The sequence below is a fragment of the Macaca nemestrina genome, chromosome 8 (genome assembly GCF_043159975.1).
Source record: "Macaca nemestrina isolate mMacNem1 chromosome 8, mMacNem.hap1, whole genome shotgun sequence".
Taxonomy (NCBI): Eukaryota; Metazoa; Chordata; class Mammalia; order Primates; family Cercopithecidae; genus Macaca; species Macaca nemestrina.
This window is the reverse complement of record NC_092132.1, coordinates 46,843,931-46,863,491: the sequence shown is the minus strand read 5'-3', so window position 1 is coordinate 46,863,491 and position 19,561 is coordinate 46,843,931. Positions and strand designations below refer to the sequence as shown.

The 19,561-nt window shown below is 35.2% G+C and overlaps 1 protein-coding gene across 7 annotated transcripts in view; it reads right to left on the bottom strand.

The window, feature by feature from the left end:
• The window catches only part of LOC105476082 (serine/threonine kinase 3), a 332,200-nt gene that overhangs the window by 98,220 nt on the left and 214,419 nt on the right, over positions 1 to 19,561 (bottom strand). For all 7 annotated transcript variants that reach the window (XR_011606855.1, XR_011606854.1, XR_983846.3 and 4 more), the window contains one exon: positions 439 to 631. Coding sequence is in view for 4 of the 7 variants with exons in the window: in XM_071067958.1 (XP_070924059.1) it covers positions 439 to 631 (193 nt within the window). In the remaining 3 variants the exon portion in view is untranslated. The remainder of the gene's footprint in view (positions 1 to 438; positions 632 to 19,561) is intronic.

The window sequence follows — 19,561 nt, the reverse complement described above, 5'->3', positions numbered from 1 at the left end:
CTTATTTCCCACCTTATTTCTTCCCATAGCTTGCACTGCTCTGTCGTTGTGGTTTAACTGATAATTTGGACAACACAAAATGACAGTCTGTTGAATTTATTGGAAGATAATTTTAGGTTCACTTTTTTAATTGGAAAAGTAAATGTTAGGAACATTATCTTCTTCTCTCTAAAATACTTTACAAATTAAGCAGTGGGTTAGCAACCTTCAACAGAAAAAAGTTCCATATCTCTAAGTTGAAGATGTGTTGCTTTCTGCTATATTAAAATACAATTTTAAAAAGTTGACTTGTGCCATACTCTTTTTTACTGTTACGTAAATCTAAGAAACAAAATTTTCCACAATTGGCTATAAAAAGTAACACAGAACTAGCTTGGTTCCTATAAAAGTATCCTTTCAAATTAGAAAACAAATATTCAATGTAAAAAAGCCACATACTTTTCATAGTTCCATCTTCTTCTTCCTCATCCTCACTGTTTATCACCATGGTCCCCAAGTCGGATTCCAACATGGTGCTATTATGTTCAATCATGGTCTGGGCCCCTTCACTCATCGTGCTTGTGGCCCGCATGGTGCCCACACTCTCCACACTAGTCTTCACCATGGTGTGGGAATCCAGCTCATCTTCATCCTGCAAGCAAAATACTGCAATGAGGGAAGACTTTTCTGTGACAGCTGGATTTCTTAATTCTTAACAAGAGAATGAATATATTATAGTTTTAATGCTTATAAAAATACGATTAGTACTGATTTTAATATAGACATACATACAAATGTTATTTTAGGAGCAAAAATTATTCAAAATAACCTAAAGTTTTAGGTAATTAATCAAGCAACAGAAATTGATGAAGCAGAAGGCTGCTAGTTGCTTTTAAAATAAGGATTAAGATAGGTGAACTATCAACAAATGCATAACAAAGAATATGGTGACGAAAACAACTAAATATATAAAAGAGAGCACCTTTAAGACAGAACACATTTACACTTTGTATTATAACAGGCATAATGATGTCTATAACCTTGTACAAGAGCCATTAGTTTTTTCTTTTAAATTATGGCAAAATATACATATACATATACATAAAATTCACCATTTTAACAATTTTTAAGTGTACAGTTCTATAGCACTAAGAATGTTCACAGTGTTGTGCAACCACCACCATTATACATTTACAGAACTCTTCATCCCCCCTTTCCCCAGTCCTGGCAACCTCTACTGTACCTACATGAGGTATCTAGAATAGGCAAATTCATGAGTACTACTATTCATACCATAGTACTAATTCATAATTACTATTGTTTTTTTTTTTTTTTTTTTTTTTTTGAGACGGAGTCTCGCTTTGTCGCCCAGGCTGGAGTGCAGTGGCCGGATCTCAGCTCACTGCAAGCTCCGCCTCCCGGGTTTACGCCATTCTCCTGCCTCAGCCTCCCGAGTAGCTGGGACTACAGGCGCCCACCACCTCGCCCGGCTAGTTTTTTTTTTTTTTGTATTTTTAGTAGAGACGGGGTTTCACCATATTAGCCAGGATGGTCTTGATTTCCTGACCTCGTGATCCGCCCGTCTCGGCCTCCCAAAGTGCTGGGATTACAGGCTTGAGCCACCGCGCCTGGCCCATAATTACTATTGTACTCATGAATTTGCCTATTCTAGATACCTCACGTAAGTGGAATCATACAATATACTTCACTGAGCATAATGCATTCAAGATTCAGGCATATTGTGGTATGTTGTGTAATTTCATTCCTTTTTAAGGCTGAATGATACTCCACTGCATGAATACACCACATTTTGTTTCCCTATTTATCTGCTGATGGCCATTTGGATTGTTGACACCTTTGTCTACAATAGTGCTATTCACCTTTGTGAATAGTGCTAATGTGAACACTGACCTGCAAGTATCTGTTTGAATCCCTACTTTCGGTTTGGTTGGGTATCTACCTAGAAGTACAATTGCTGGATCACATGGTAACTTCATATTTAATTTTTTGAGTGCCCAAACTGTTTTCCACAGTGGCTATACCATTTTACATTCCCACCAGCAATGCACAGGATTCCAACTTCTCTATGTCCTTGACAACACTTGTTATTTTCCATTTCTAAAAAGTAATAGCCATCCTAATGAACATGAAGTGTTATCACATTGTAGTTTGATTTGCATTTCCCTAATGACTACTGATGTTGAGCAATCTTTTCGCATGCTTATCAGCCATTTGTGTATCTTCTTTGGAGAAATATCCATTTACCCATTTTAAAATGGGTTGTTTGGTTTTTCTGTTGTTATTACAAATTCTGGATATTAATTCCTTACCAGAGATATAATTTGCAAATATTTTCTCCCATTTTGTATGCTTTTTACTTCATTTATAGCATCTATTGATGTAAGTTTTTAGTTTTGATGAAGTCTGATTTATCAGTTTTTTTTCTTTTGTTGCCTATGCTTTTGTTGTCAAATCCCAGCTTTTGAATGTTTCACAGAAGAATTGAGTCAGTAATATAAGTACAAATTAAAAGTGCTCTTTAGAACATTCACCAAAGATATACTGGAATAGGGTCATAAAAATAAACTAACAAATCCTGTCTGAAAGACCAACTGATAATCCCAGTGCTTTGGGAGGTCAGGGCAGAAGGCCAGGAGTTTGAGACCAGCCTAGGCAATACAGCAAGACCCTGTCTCCACAAAAAATTTAAAAATTAGCTGAACATGGTGGTGTGCCTGTAGTCCTAGCTACTTGATGGGCTGAGGCTGGAGGATTGCCTGAGCTCAAGAGTTTAAGGCTGCAGTAAGCGATGATGGCGCCACTGCCCTCCAGCCTGTGTGACAGAGCAAGACCCCATTTCAAAAAGAAAGAAAGGACCAAAGAATTGGCTATTTAGAAAAACTTGATTATGCACTGAAATTCATTTATATTTATTCCATTTTTAGTAGAAACATATAAGCAAAATCTAGTTCTGGCAGAGGTCAAAATGCAAATCTGAGAACATCAATGTTGAGTCTCAGCAATTTGGATTGTATAATACAACAATAATTGGACACCTGTTTGATACCTTTCCTCTTCCTAAACCTACATGATAAGCTTGGGCATTATGTCTCAAAGTCGTTTGCACTTCTTTAATGATCCTTTCTCTTTTAGAAGACCTCTTCATTCTCAAGCCTTCAACCATCTAATAAGTCGAGGAGTCTCAAATCCTGAAATCTTCCTATGTCTTTACTTATTATTTAAATGCTTAATGACGTCTAAAATTTGACGGTCCCAAAACAGATATTATTTGTCTCTCCAGTCCCTCCTATCTGTCTCCACCCCCAACAACCACCACAAAGCATGGTAATCTTCACTTGCTACATAAAACTTCAATGTCGTCTTACATTTATTTTCTCTTTCATTCCCTATATATGTATCAGTCAACTAGTTCTTTAAAAAATTCTCTCTTAGCTCCATCTCTTCTTTTTCCATTCCCACTGCTACTGGGTATAATCCTCACTACCTCATAGGTGGTTTACTGCAGCTAATGCTTCCTGACTGAGGACTCTCCCATCTAACTTTCTAGAGTCAGGCAGACATTGGTTCAAATCCTGGCTCAAATCACTTATGAGGCATAGGATCCTTGTTCCCAAAGATTGATGATTAAATAAAAAGGTAAGCAAAATGCCTGCATGCTACCTGGAACAAGGTAGTTTCACACCTTTCTCAAAGTACATGGCATTATACTAACCTTTCTTGAATACTATTTCTATCATTCTACGGAAGAATCTACTATGGCTCCCAGTTCCTGCCTTCATTAAAGCTAAACATTTCTGCCTAGATTTCAGTGTCTTCTATGGCCCAATCCTATTTTCCCATTGTTCATATAACTTCCAATACAGGCAGGCTGGACTTTAACTGAATCTCTCTTTGCCATAACTCCATATGATGCTATGCTCATTAAAGACTTCCTTTGTGTACATGTCTTATTCTCTATCCAGAACGCCCTTCCCCTCTATCCATTTAACTAAATCCTACCTAGTTTCCGATCAAGTATCTACTACTTCCATGGCTAATTCAGTCTTTGTTAATTATTCTCTTTTCTAAACTTCCATAGAATTTGCAACCTGCATTATACACTTTTGTATTCAATTTATGATCTCATATTGCAAGCAATTGTTTTGCAAAATCTTTTATAAATGTAAGTACCCTATGGACAAGAATGTCTTTGAGTGCCTCTGAATCCACTAAAGTGCTTCATTTGGTATTCAAAACACGGTAAGGATTTGTGAAAGTTGTCAGAATCAAAATGAAGATATTTCTGTTTAAAACAACAAAAACACAAACAAAAACCAACCCTGACAAATGGAGCAAGGGAAAGCCATAAAGACATGGTCCTCATGCATAAATGCCTGATAGCAAAAGCTATCACAAAAGACTCTGCCAAAACCACCACTTTGCACAACGGCCATTGCAATCTTACATGAAAAACACTGCGAGGACATCTACCCAGCAACTGCCTATCCAACCACAGACTGGCACACAAGGATAAGGATTTCAAAACAATTAGGCAATTCTCCCCATTTTTCCTTTAAAAACCTTTGTCTTCCTTTACCCCCCGAATACGCACATCGTTTACTATAGCACCTATACTAGCACTGCAATGCCCTATTCTAAAATAAATGTTACTTTCTTTTAGAGAGTCCTTGTTATTTAGGTTGACACGTTCAATACATATTGACTTTTTCATGGAATTATAAAATCAGGGACCTTTACAGTTAGAGAGAAACTAATTCGAACCATCATTTTATATCTGAAAACACTGAGGTCCATAGAAAATAAGAGACTTCCCTAAGGTCACACACCTACTTAAAAGTAGATCTGGGACTAAGAAACAAGTTCTTTTATTTCTTAGCCCATTATTCTACTACATACATGTACCTGAATTATGTTTAAATTTTGATCTACTTGAATGCTTAAGTTTGATGTGCAAGCTTAGAATCTTAAAAGCTTATATCACCACCTTCTATTCCCAAAGAGTCCCATAAAATTATTCAGTACATTCTAGTCCAAGCCACCATCTTCTCCCACTTGGAGCATGAAAATAGCCTACTGACTGTTCTTATTGTTTCCATTTTTGCCCCTTTTAGTCTCACTCACATAGGCAGATTGAGCCCTCCAGAAGACAAATGACATCATGTTACTCTCCTGCTAACACTCTGCATTTGGCCTCCTATCACACTTAGAATAAGATCTAAAACCTTTATCATGTCCAAATGTGATCTGGCCTATCCCATCTAGTAATATCTGCCAATCCCATCTCCTATCACATTCCTTCTTGTTCACCAAGCTCTAACCAGGCTGACCTCCTTTGCTGTTTCTTGAGCATTCTAAGCATGTTCTTCCTTTTAAGTCTTTAAATTGGCTGATCTATCAGACTGGAATGCTCATCCATAAACCAGATTGATAATTTATTTAACTCAGGTCTCTATTTAGCTGTGACCTCCTTACTGAAGCTTTTTCTGACCACCAATCTAAACTAAAGCCTCCATCATTTTCCATTCTTCTGTATTCTTCATAGTCTATACCTGGCCTTCACGACCACTAGAATGTAAGTCTGGAGAAGGTAAGAGACTGTTTTAACTTCTGAATCCTCATTATTAAAACACCTAGCATACAGTAGGTACTTGATAAATATTTATTTAATGAATAAATCAATTTATATTTTCACTTATTAATCATCCAACAAGCATTGATTGTACATCAACTATAGACAAGACATTGGAGATACAAAGATGAATAAGATAGTTTCATTCCATTTCAGTTTTTAGGGAGTTTGTGATCTAGGGGAAATCTACTACCATGTGAACAATAAGTTACAGGACAATCTATTAAATGCTATAAGAAAAGTGTTGACAGTAAAATGGGAATACCAAGAGTAGAGCCTCTAACTCTGCCTTTAAAAAGTGAAGAAGGCCCCACAGAGGAGGCTGAACTTCAGTTAGCTCTTAAAAGATGAGTAGACTATATATTTAACACAGATAGATACATTTGGGTGGAGTGTTTTACAACTTTTTACATTAGAACTACACTCAGACACATTCCTTCTCAGCTCAGACACCCCAAGATTGAATTATGTGTCATGCCTCTGTATTCCCATAGTACTCTGTGCTTATGCTGATTTTACAGTACTGTAATTGTCTTGTCTAAATCCCCCATTAGACTCTCAAATCTATAAGGGCAGTAACCAGATCTTGTTTACAGTTGTATTCCTGATGTCTGGTAAAAAGCATTGTTCTCATTATGTAATTTGTTGAATGAATGTTAAACCCCTCATTATGAGGTAATGCCAAAACACAGAACGAAGGACAATGTTATGAGGTTATAGTAACATAACGTTATTATTATAAAACATAGAATGGCTATTGAAGATATTATACTTTGAAACAGGAAATAATGCTAATAACTAGAATTATTCAGTTGGTCATTCATTTAATAATGAAAAAATACTTATCATTGAGTTGGAAGCACTATGCTAAGGTCTTTTTAATTCTCTTTTGGCTGGGCATGGTGGCTCATGCCTTTAATCTTAACACTTTGGGAGGCCAAGGTGGGTGGATCACCTGATGTCAGGATTTCAAGACCAGCCTGGCCAACATAGTGAAACCCCATCTCTACTAAAAATACAAAAAATTAGCTGGGCATTGTGGCACGTGCCTGTAATCCCAGCTACTTGGGAGGCTGAGGCAGGAGAATCACTTGAACCCGGGAGGCGGTGGTTGCAGTGAACCAAGATCGCGCCATGGCACTCCAGCCTGGGAGACAGCGTGAGACTCCGTCTCAAAAGGAAAAAAAAAATTATCTTATTAACCCTGAGAGGTGCTATTATTCCTCTTAGGCAAAGGAACCTGAGGCTCAAATAGGTTTCATAATTTGTCCAAGGTCATACAACAAGTAAGTGGAGAAGCAAGAATTCTAGCAAGGTCTAATTCTAAAGCCTAAGACCTACCTTCTAATTATGTAAGGCTTTTAAACTATCTACAGCATTTCTCAAGCCCCATTTAACTTACACTACAGGTTTGCAAGAGCATGTTTCATTTTCCGAAGTAAAGAGATGAAGATGATTTTACATCAGTTCCTTTTTCAAATCTGCTGGTTGAATATCTTATTTTATCACAGTTGCAACCAGTTTATTCCCAAAACACTAAGTCTATTTTTACATGTGTGAGTCATTTGTCTCTTATCCTTGTGAGATTCAAAGCTGTGACCATTAAACTTAACAAGAAACATAACATCTGATTGGTATAAAATAGTCTTTAGCCTCCCTATATTCTACATTACAGTTGAATCTACAAAGGGACAATAAGGCCTGAACCTCTGGATTCACACAATTGGCTTAGATAAAATTGTAAAAACACTGAATTAAGTTTGGAAGGGACTGATCTTACTGCATATTATTTTTACTTACGTAGTCAATTTGCTAAAGAATGCTAATCTAATTTACAAATTGACAGTAAAAAATAGCAATAAAAATAGCATGAGCACTCAATTCACTAATGAGAGGGTGACACACAAATAGAAATTAATAAAGTACAGATGGAATAACTAGTTAAATGAAATTAGAAAACTCACTTATAATTTGGTGATGGTGTTGAAAACTCTTAAGCCACAGCTTTTACTTTTTAAAATTCTTAACTTATTCTTGATATGTTAGATTAGTATTATAATTTCATTTGATACTTCTTATATTTTTATAATGAAACATTTATGTTTTTTCAAAATTATATTTCACTTACATATACTCTGTTATTCCTCACAAAAGAAAAGCAGAAGGAAAAACATGTTGATATTTTATAGAAAAAGGTCTGCAGAACAGATGCTTCCCTACTGTAGAAAGCAGCCAATTCCAGTAAGGAATACAACAGCATTTTCAATCAGTGGCCATCATGTGCCAGGAATGCAAAACAGAGTACTGATGATAATCCAGTTTATGAATCATAAAATCCACATGGAATACAAATATTTGAAAACATTATTAGGAAATCCTACTCCACTGCTAAGACAGGCTTATGCTAAAACAGTCTGAGAAATAATCAGAGATTTTGCATTATCTACTAGTAGATATGTGTAATAACTACTACCTTAAAGCATTTTCTAAATACTCAGTAATTGACTGAATTAAAGATAAAAAGTATTTGTCATTTGTGAGACTAATTTGTCATTAGTGTCCCAAAGACAAATACTTTAGAATATAAAATTGTTTCTATATTCTAAAAATGTTTAGAATATAAAAGTAGAATTTTTCTCAGTTAGGATACCTATTTAATGAGATAGCTAGACTACTCCTTAAACAGGTGTCCTAAATGGAAAATATTCTAATTTTATTTTTCTTCTTAAAATGACATTAAACACTTCTTTATTGTACATGCAATCACGTAACAGTATAGTATCAGTAAAAGAGCAGTGATCTTAATGACTTTCATTCAGTTGGACAATTCTAATGAATATGCATTCTGCTATAGCATGAAAAAAATATTCGTCAGGAAAAAAATGTGTAAAATATATACTTGAAACAATTATACAAAAAGTTGCATTATAGTAGTCTAAATATTTTTAAAACCTCTTAAAGGTGCTAATTAAACAGCCAACAATAAATGTAACAAACATACTATAAATACATAGCTGAGTTTTCAAGACAGTTAGGGCTCAAAACAGAGCTATGGTAATAAGCCAAATCTAACTTGAGGGCTTCTTCAGAGGCATGCGATGAGGGGGGTGGGGGATTATTGGTTAAATAAGGTTTCTATTTTAACAGATAAAGGGAAAAGGGAAGTCTTTGGTTTCTTTCCAAAGTAGAAATGAAACCTTCACTTAAAATTGGGAATTTTGAAAGACTACATCCTCAGGAAAAAGGTAGACAAGAAACAATTTACCCAGTGGCAAAGGAGATGACAAGTCTCACCTGAGCTAGGTAAGGCAGGGGACAGGGATTGGGAAAACTCCCTTTAGAATTTATAACCATGGTTTAGGCCTTCAATTTTACATCACTCACATGCTCTGGGGGAGCCTCATACTGAGAAGTTAACCAAATATAGCCCCAGTAAGGTAGCACCCGAGGTGCCTGATAGAAACAAATACAAATCCATGTTACAGGGATGCATACTGAACCCTCAACTCACATCGTTCTCAGAGATAAAATCTAGCCAAACATGAACTCACTATCCCAAAGGTAAACACATGAGTAAACAAGTCACTGAGAATGGGTAGAAAGAACAAACAACAGAATTAAGATGCCCTTGTTCCTTGGAATTAATTTAGTCCCCTTAGAAAGCTGGATCTTGGTGTAAAATTAGGGAAGAATAGACAGTGGCATTCTAAACTGCAAAAAAAATCGAACACAAAAGTAGAAATATTCCAGCTAGAATGGAAAGCAATGAGTAAGTTTGACTGAATTAGGGGATGTCCTACAGCTTATGGATGCTTTGAACACTGGAAGCCCAGCATAAGTTGCTTGGCAAAGGAGTGATAGGAACCATGGGAACTAAAAGATGATTTGGAGAAGGAAAGACCGGAGAAAGACTAGAATCAGGAAGTTATTACTAGAATCCAGATTTGAGGATAATTAATTAGAGCCTGTACTAAAAAGAGTCATATAGTAAAAAATGACAAGTTGAATCTGAAAGAAATCGCTAAAGAGTAATTAACATTTTCTAGAAAGTTTCTAGGCAGTCAAATATAATGGATCAACAATAACTCCAATATTCAGAACCTAAAGAGATCAAACTGAATCTGAAGAGAAAGTTGAGAGATTTTAATTTGAATAAAATAGATAACACCAGTTATTTGTAATCAAAAAGTGACTTACTATACTTTGTCACTTGACCACATGATCAAGGAAATGAAATCTATTATTCATTTTCCCATCAAGTAAGAAATCAATAAGGCATGTCCAATGCAACTGCAAGAAGATGAGCACAAAACTGGGGAAACTAGGGTAAGAATCTTTCACTTCTTTCCCCATGCATAACTGAATTCGGGGGCTGTTGACTACTTGATGCTAACATGTTAACCTAGGTTGGTAAATAGATTTTAATCAGCGAGTTAGAAAAGGCAAAAATCAAAGGGTACTATTGTACATTTGCTTGTATGTCTTGAATCATGTAAGATTCCCACTAAACTAAAAACACTTTCCTATACAAGGTGAAACTACTGATGTGACCCAACAGAGCATTACCTTTAAATTGTACTTCCAACTCTGGTAAAGGATAGCAGTTACCCCATTGTCCTTGTTATCAATACACAAAGGTTGTATCTGTTTATTGTTTCTGTGTTCCAAGTGAAATTGCCCACGGTAGGTCAACTGGTAACTCTGATCCAATTGAGCTAAAAATTACCGAGAAAACATCAAAAATAATCTCTTTCAAATAGCTGCCCTTAAGTGCCACTTCAATGTCTGACAGGCTGAAAAAAGTAACAAATTGGTATTCACCCATTAAAAACTAAGATTTACAGTATCTGAAAATCTGTAAAAAGAATTAATTGTCTTCTCATTGCTGTAAGTAGGTGGTCTTTCTCTTTCACTACAAAATCAGCTTAATAGCTTATACAGCTGCTGTCTTTGACATACCTGTCTTTAGCAAACAGAAACTTCAGGGATCCTAACTTTTTGCACGTTCACAGGCAGGTTTTAAAGTTACATCAAAGCCTTCAGGATCTCCAAACGTCATAAAAGACTTATTCATCAGTATAACAAGGCTAAATGGTGAAAAGGCATATGGGCAGGACTTCAGAGGCTCCATGATGCAAGACTGTACAAGTTTTTGGCATTATAGGAGAAGTTTCCAAACAAAAGATTACCTTACATCTCCTGTGCACAACACTAATATACAATAGAGTGAATTAAAAGTAAAAGCAACCTTAACTGTGACATTTCTTTTTTCTTTCACAGCCAAAACATGTCAAAGGATTGACAAAATATAAAGAAACTTATAAAATCAAATATTTTAAAATAAAAATAACACCTTTAAAAACTGTTGTGTTCTTACAAGCAGTTTATAAAACATCCACAAGAGGGAACCAAAGACAAAAGACTAAAATTCCACTATTTGGAGATTTACACAAATAGGTTTATAAAATAGGTTATTACATTTACTAACATACCATCAATATCTTTCAGAAATAGGCTAATGGTTCCTTGATAAATTTTTAAAAAGTGATATATTTAAAAATACTATAACCAGTCATGTTGATACCTTTATATAAGCAATGTTTATGTTCCTCAAGGACAACAAATATCTTTCACATTCAGTCATCTCCACTTGCATATAATAGCAGGAACTCAATGAACAGGTGGTAATTCCACAAAATTGATAGAAGTATACAAAAGGAAATAATCAATAGTCACATTAATTTATCAAAACTTCATTCTAAATTGCTTTTATATGAAAAGATTTATGATTGTATATATCTTATGTTCCTAAAACAAATACAACTAAGGGCTAAAGGGTCTTTAAAAATACTTTTTTCTTTTCTTCATTCTTTCTTTCTCTCATTCCTTTTCTCTTCCATTATGATAGTATTTTAAGAGTAAGCAGCCGGGCATGGTGGCTCACGCTTGTAATCCCAGCACTTTGGGAGGCCGAGGCAGGTGGATCACTTGAGGTTGGGAGTTCAAGACCAGCCTGACCAACATGGAGAAAACCCGTCTCTACTAAAAATACAAAATTAGCTGGGGTGGTGGCAAATGCCTGTAATCCCAGCTACTCGGGAGGCTGAGGCAGGAGAATCGCTTGAACCCGGGAGGCGGAGGTTGCGGTGAGCCGAGATTGCGCCATTGCACTCCAGCCTGGGCAAAAAGAGCGAAACTCTGTCTCAAAAAAAAAAAAGAGTAAGCAGAAATTTTGTTATAGTTCTTTTTGGTTTGTTGGTAGTAAACATAAATTTTAATACATAAATTGTATTTTTATTGTTTAAATGTTAACAACAGAAATATCACCTACATAAACTTAGATATAATTTTATAAAATAATTTTAGAAAATTAATTTCCAAAACATACAATTCAAAAGAAGACTACTTGAAACATGCTAAAGCAACAATATTGATTTTAAAATACAGTTTACATCATTGAACTTCCTGATAAAAATGAAAATTCTGAGGCAGAAAAATGTCAGGGCAACAAAAAACCACCTCCCCCACAACCCAATATTTTTCACACATTTGACTTAGGCATTGCTAAAGAAATACTTCATGTGCTACTATACACCTTATTAATTATTAAATGCAAATACATTCTGTGTTGATGATTTTGTGGCTGGCACTATCCTTAATGATGAGTAAAAGTCAGGCAGAACCTGTTTAAAACAGTTTTATACATGTGTTTCTTGATTTGATAAATATTTACCAATTAAATATTTATGTAATAAATGCTTTTTGTGTGCCAGGCAAGTGTGCTAAGGTATAATCTTTTCCTTGAGAAATGTACAGTTTAATGGGGAGTTAGAAAATAGACAACTACAGTGAGATAAATATTCTCAGAGCTAAACGCAGTATACCGTGGTGAACACAGAGGAGCACTTGCCTAACTGAAGCCTGGAGGAGCCCCATGAAAGGCTTCCTCTTTCCAGAGGAAGCAATGGCTAGGATGTCAAGACAAACGCAGCAACCTACACTTTGCTTTAAATACTTTTTGAGCAATCCAATCTATGCTCATGGTTTAACTACCAACTTCAGAAAGTACTGATTTCCTAATTTGCCTGAGTTCTTTCTCCCTTGGCATTCAGACCTGCATATCCAACCGCCTGCTATACAAAATGACTTAAATGACCTATGGACACCTCAAATTAAGTAAGTGCTAAAGTGATCTCATCTTACACAGAAATACGCCTTGGAGAGAATACCGCTGGAGAATACTTCAGCCACAGTGTAAGAGGCACAGTGTAAGGGCAAAGTGAAAAAACAAAGGCTCTGACTATGCTATCAAGAAGTGTAGTTGTAAATAATTTGTTGTTTTTTCCCTTATTTTTTAAATGGTCAAAGGATAACCGTATTTTTGAATGAGGAGAAAGGGCCCAGAAGAAAGGGATCATGTAGCTGACTAAAGAAACAAGCAGAGAAGGGGCCTTTTGAGGGAAGTGAAAAAACCAAGAGCAATAAAACAATTACTGTTCTTCATGCGTACCTCCATCACAGAACTTGTTACACTGCATTATAATCAGTTATCAGTTTATTTGTCTCACTCATTAGATTGCAATCTTCTTGTAGGCAATTACCATGTCTTATTTTTCTTCCATACCCATATTTATAAATGGGAAAAATACATAACCTCTGAACCAGGGAGACAAGGAAACATAGTGAGGATACAGAAACATATTAAAGTTAAAAGAAAACTGACATCTAGTTAGTGCCATAAGAAAAAGTTATAAATACTGGAAAGAAACTATATTTGCAGATGACATCATTGTCTGTGTGGAAAATTTCACAGAATCTACAAAAAAACTCCTAGAACTAATAAAAATTAGTGTGTATGGCAAGGTCACAGGATACAAGGGCAATACACAAAAGTCAATTGCTTTCTTACATACCAGCAATAAACAACTGAAATTTGAAACTGAAAAAAATTTCAATAGAAAAAAACCTACTTAGGTCTAACATATTAAAACATGTACAGGATCTGTATACATTGATGCAAAAAATAAAAGATGATCTAAATAAATTGAGAAACATCCCATGTTCATGAATTTGAAGACTCAATACTGTTAAAATGTCATTTCTTCCTTAACTTGATGTATAGATTTCATTCAATCCCAATAAGAATTCCTGGAAGCTAATTTAGAAACATTGACAAAATGATCTTTTCTATGGAAATGCAAAAGGCCTAGAACAGCCAAGGCAATACTGAATCAGAAAAACAAAATTTGGCCAGGAGTAGTGGCTCACACCTGTAACCCCAGCACTTTAGGAGGCCGAAGTGGGTGGATTGCTTGAGCCCAGGAGTTTGAGACTGGCCTGGGCAACACAGTGAGACACTGTCTCTACAAAAAATACAAAAATTAGCCAAATGTGGCAGTGTGCGCCTACAGTACCAGCTACTCGGGAAGCTGATGTGGGAAAATCACTTGAGCCCAGGAGGTCAAAGCTGCAGTGAGCGTGATTGCTGCCACTGCACTCCAACCTGGTTAACAAAACAAGATGCCACGTCGAAAAGGAAAGGAAAGGAAAGGAAAAAGAAAATCAGAAGATTCCGTGTCCAATCTTAAAACTTCTATAACACTATGATAATCAAAACAGCATAGTACTGGCAAAAGAATACACACATATAGCAATGATATATCAATGAAGCAGAATAAAGAGCTCAGAAACAGACCAACACAAATATAGTCAATAGATTTTTGAAAAGGACACAAAAGCAACTCATTGGAGAAAGAACAGTTTTTTCATTAAATGGTGCTAGAACAAGCTGGATATCCATACAAAAAAAAAAAAAAAAGAAAAAAAAAAAGGACCCAGACATAGACCTTCTCAAAAATTAACTCAAAATGCTTCAAAGACCCATATAACAATGCAAAACCATAAAACCTATAGAAGAAAACTCAGGAGAAAATCTATGTGACTTTGAGTTTGGTAGTGAATTTATAGACACCAAAAGCATGAACCATGAAAAAAAGCTGATATTTTCATAGTAAAACTAAAAACTTCAGCTGGGCATGGTGGCTCATGCCTGGTAATCCCAGCACTGAAGGAGGCTGAGGCAGGAGGATTGCTAGAGACCAGGAGCTTGAGGCTACAGTGAGCTATGATCATCCACTGCACTCAGCTTGGGCTACAGAGTAAGACCCTGTCTCTAAAAAAACAAAAGGCAAAAACTAAAAACTAGAAAATTCTGCTCTGTGAAAGACACTGTTAAAGAATGAAAAGACAAACTAAAAATGGGAGAAAACATTTGTTAAATACATACTTTATAAAGGACTCATATCCAAAATACACAAAGAACTCTTAAAAATTCACAATAAGAAAACATACAACACAATTTAAAAATGGGGAAAAGTATTGAACATTCACTTTGCCAAAGATATATAAATGGCAAATAAGCATATAAAAAGATGCCCAGCATCTTCATCACTAAGGAATTGCAAATTAAAACGAGATACCACTAAACACCTTTTAGAATGGTTAAAATGCAAAAGCAAACAAACAAAAACCCTGACCATACAAACCGCTGGTGCACAGCAACAGAAACTCTCATTCCTTGGTTACTAGGAATATAAAATAATGCAACTTTGGAAAAGTTTGACAGTTTCTTACTAAGCTGAACATATCATAAGATCCAGCAACTATGATCCTAGATACTTACTCAATGTACCTGAAAACTTATATCCACACAAAAGCCAGCATATGAATGTATACAGCAGCTTTATTTACTAATAACTGCCCCAAACTAGTAAGCAACCATTGAAGATGGCCTTCAATAAGTTAATGGATAAATGAACTGTGGTGTATCTATGCAATGTAATACTATTCAGTGATAAAATGGGGTTTTAAGCCACACACACAAAAAAACATGGATGACTGTTACAAAAAACATACTGTTAAGTGAAAAAAGCCAGTCTGAAAAGGCTGCATAATATATGATTCCAATTATATGATATCCTGGAAAAGCCGAAACTGTAAATGGTAAACAGATCAGTGGTTGAAAGGGCGGTGGGGGAGAGTTGATTATGTGAAGCACAATGGATTTTTTTAAGGGTGATGAAACTGTTCTGTTTGACACTACAGTGTATCATATGTATCATTTTGATGCCTAATACCATGCATTTATCAAAACTTTACATCATAAAGAGTGAACCTACTGAGGCAGGAGGATCCCTTGAGACCAGGAGTTCTAGATCAGCCTGAGCACACAGTAAGACCTCTGTCTCTACAAAAAATTAAAAAAATTAGCCAGGCCTGGTGGTGCCTGCCTGTAGTCCCAGCTACTTGGGAGGCTGAGGCAGGAGGATCACTTCAGCCCAGGAGTTCAAGACAGTGAGCTATGTTTGTGCCACTGAACTTTAGCTTGGGTGAAAGAGAGAGACCCAGTCTCAAAAGCAACAATGACAACAACAACAAAAAGAGTGAACCTAAAGTATGCAAAATTTAAAACAATAATTTAGGAGGTCAGGGGATCCCAGGGCGAAATGTAGAATTGTGGCAAAAAAAAAAAGTAACTGTATTAAAAGTGTATTGAAACAACTTCACTGAAGGGGGTGAGAAGAAAAGGTACTAACCTAAGTAACTTTGGAGTAAGTGAACTGTGAATTCTGTTAGACTAAAGACAAAAGGAATGATACATAAGCACTGCAACTGATAATGTTGTTTTCCATGTTTTCCACATGGGTTAAGAATTCTGAAACCACTAGACATGTATACTGGAGTTGAAAAACTTAGTAAATGAATGATGGGAGCCAGGTTTCTCACCACTGGAGTTGTAGGTTATAAACAAGCAAGAGGACCCACCTAGAATAATAATGGATTAGAGTCAGACACATCAGTATAAATTAATGTTTAGTTTAATACAGATACAGATGTATACACATACATATACACACACACACACACACACACACACACACAGGTGCCTACATATGTAGTTATAAATGTGTATATACACAGGTTAGTATACACACATATATCTCCTTGCCTCGTAAGCTGAGAGGGCACAGAAGCAACAACATCCCACAGTAAAAAAAAAGTCCCCCTGGAATTCAATCTTGATTTCCTACAGTTTTCCAGTAAAAAGGAAGTAGGCTCCTTATTCTAGGACTGGAACAGGAAATATACAATATAAGCCTAGAATATCTTATAGTGTCAGAGAGTAAGAAAGTGCTAAAAACAAAACAAAACCCCACAATGATGGGGATATGTCATAGGGACAAAGGAGTAAAATCAAAAGGTTCCCAATGGCCAAAGCTGGAACAATTTGAGCAAAATAAATAAACATAGTAGTATTGGACTATAATCCAAAATATAAACTAATAACCGTGAGTCAATACTGATGCAAATGATTGAATAAATGGGGAGAACAGACAAATATCCTGTATAGAAAAAATTCTAAATACTCAGTCCTCAAGAAAGTTGAGAATAACCCCCCACTTCTTAAATATGAGCTGTGTACTGTGACTTCCTTCCAAAGAGTACAGTATGAAAAGGAAGAAAGAATATTTTACTGTAAAGAAATGTGACATGCTACCTCAGTCAGGTGATCCTGGTTAACATCAACAGTGGTAAGTCATGTTGACAGAATAATTTACTCTTGATGTGATGAGACTTTTATTTATCTCTGGGTCTTCTCAAAAACCAGTAAGCTTAGTCTCATCATTAGAAAAAAAATCCCAATTGAAGGATATTCTACAAAATATCTAACCATTATTACCCAAAACTCTCAAAGTCATCAAAAACAAGGACATTCTGAGAAGCTGCGACATCATGAACCCTTTCTGTGCATGGCTTATATCATTTAACATCCTCCAGGGAAATACATGCTTGCCACAAATGACAAAATTGCATTCGTTTTTATGGTATATATGCCATGTGAAATTAGCCAAGCGCAGAAAGACTAAAGAAGCTGATCTCATGGCAGTAGAGAGTAGAAATGGTGTTTTCCAGAGGTAGGGGAGGCTTGTGGAGGCTGGGGGTGGTAGGGAGAGATGGGTCAATAAATACAAAATTACAGTTAGGAGGAATAATTTCTGGTGTTCTACTGCATAGTACAGTGACTATGGTCAGCAATATTGTATATTTCAAAATGGTAGAAGATTTTGAATGTTCTTATCACAAATAAATGATAAATGCATGAGGTGATGGAAATGCTAAATATTCTGATTTGATTTTTACACATTATATACATGTATCAAAACATCACACTTTACCCTGTAAATATGTATAATTGTTATGTATCAATTTTTGTTTTTTAAAAAAAGAGAAGCCTAAGGAGACATGATGACTAAATGTAATACTGCATCTTGATGGGTCCTAAAACACAAAAAGAACATTAGGTAAAAACTAAGTAAATCTGAAAAGAATAGGCACTTTAGTTTCAAATCTGTATTAATATTGGTTCATTATTTAGACAAATGTATCATACGAATATAAGATGTTAATAACAGGGGAGACTGAATGTGGGAGGCATATGGAAACTCTCTAAACTATTTTTGTATTTCTTCTATAAATCTAAAACTATTTAAAAATAAAAGGTTAACTTTAAAAATTGAGAAAATCCTTTGCTTCTTAATTTGAGCAAATATTTATCATCTGTTTCACCACAAGGCCCAACACTACAACTCATAAGTCAAAGGTTCTCACCCAGGCCACACATTGGAATCTGCTAGGAAGGTTTTTTAAAAATCCTGATGCCTAGGCCCTAGCCTATAACAATTAAGTGAGAAATTTCCCAGAATAAAAATCAAGCATTGCTTTTTGTTTGTTTTTGCCAAAAGCCACCACAACCACCACGAGAAAGCTCAAATGATCTAGCAATTTATTAAATATTTTACATATTATATTGAGTATCACAAATCCCAAAGAATCACGTTTCTATTACAGGTAATAAAGCATATAAACTTTAAGAGATTAATATCTACAATTTTTATACTGACAAGAACTCTGTATTCTATTACTTCACCAAAAAATTTTTTGCAGTCTCTTTTCAGAGTATTTTTAAAATATCTTACAAATTTCAATATGTATATGCTTTTAAAAAATGCACTTAAGTGCATTCTATTTTCAAAATAGCATCTTTTATTCAATAATATATTTTAAACTTTCATATGGCAGAGACAATTCCCATAAGTTTGCTCTACATCATACACAACACTACTGTAGAATGCTCCTTGGTAACAACAAAATGTTGCATTTTGAAGCTTTATTGCATAGAAAGAGCAATTTTGTCAACATATATTCTTTAAAGGTAGACTTGCCATAAGCAATTCAAGAGTTTATAGCAAATATGAACAAACAGATATATTATTTAATCAACTCATACTAAAGATTTGGGAATACCTTCCACTAATATCCAGAAAACAAAATTCTTACTATGTAATACAGTTGACCCATCTCAACACCTAATTTACATCACATGCTCAGAAATGCCAAAAGAAGATCTTTGTCATAGTTAGCAATGCTTAAACTAACACAACAACTTTGATATTGGATTAACCTTCTACAGAAATCTGTTTGAGATTTAATTTTAGAAATCTGTACAATTACCTCAGCACCTATCAAAACATGTCAATTTGTCAAGATACATTCTCATCAGACAAGCTTTTCCTATAATAGGTATAAAAAATCAAATTCATAAGGCACTATTTCCAATCATGCTCATACTTTTCTTGAATAAAAAATATTTTAAAAGGTTTGTTTATAATAGCTACCCAGGGCACAGGTGTACGCATTAAAATTTTAAAAGCCAACATATCTTGTAATGGTTATCATATACCATTTCCTTTTCAAAAGCTACACTATAAATTGATGAAAATGGCAATTTAATTTTAGGCCCCTAATATTTCCCCAACTACAATAAGCCAAACTAGAAAAAAGTAAATTAAATTTGGAAATTTTTTGTTTATA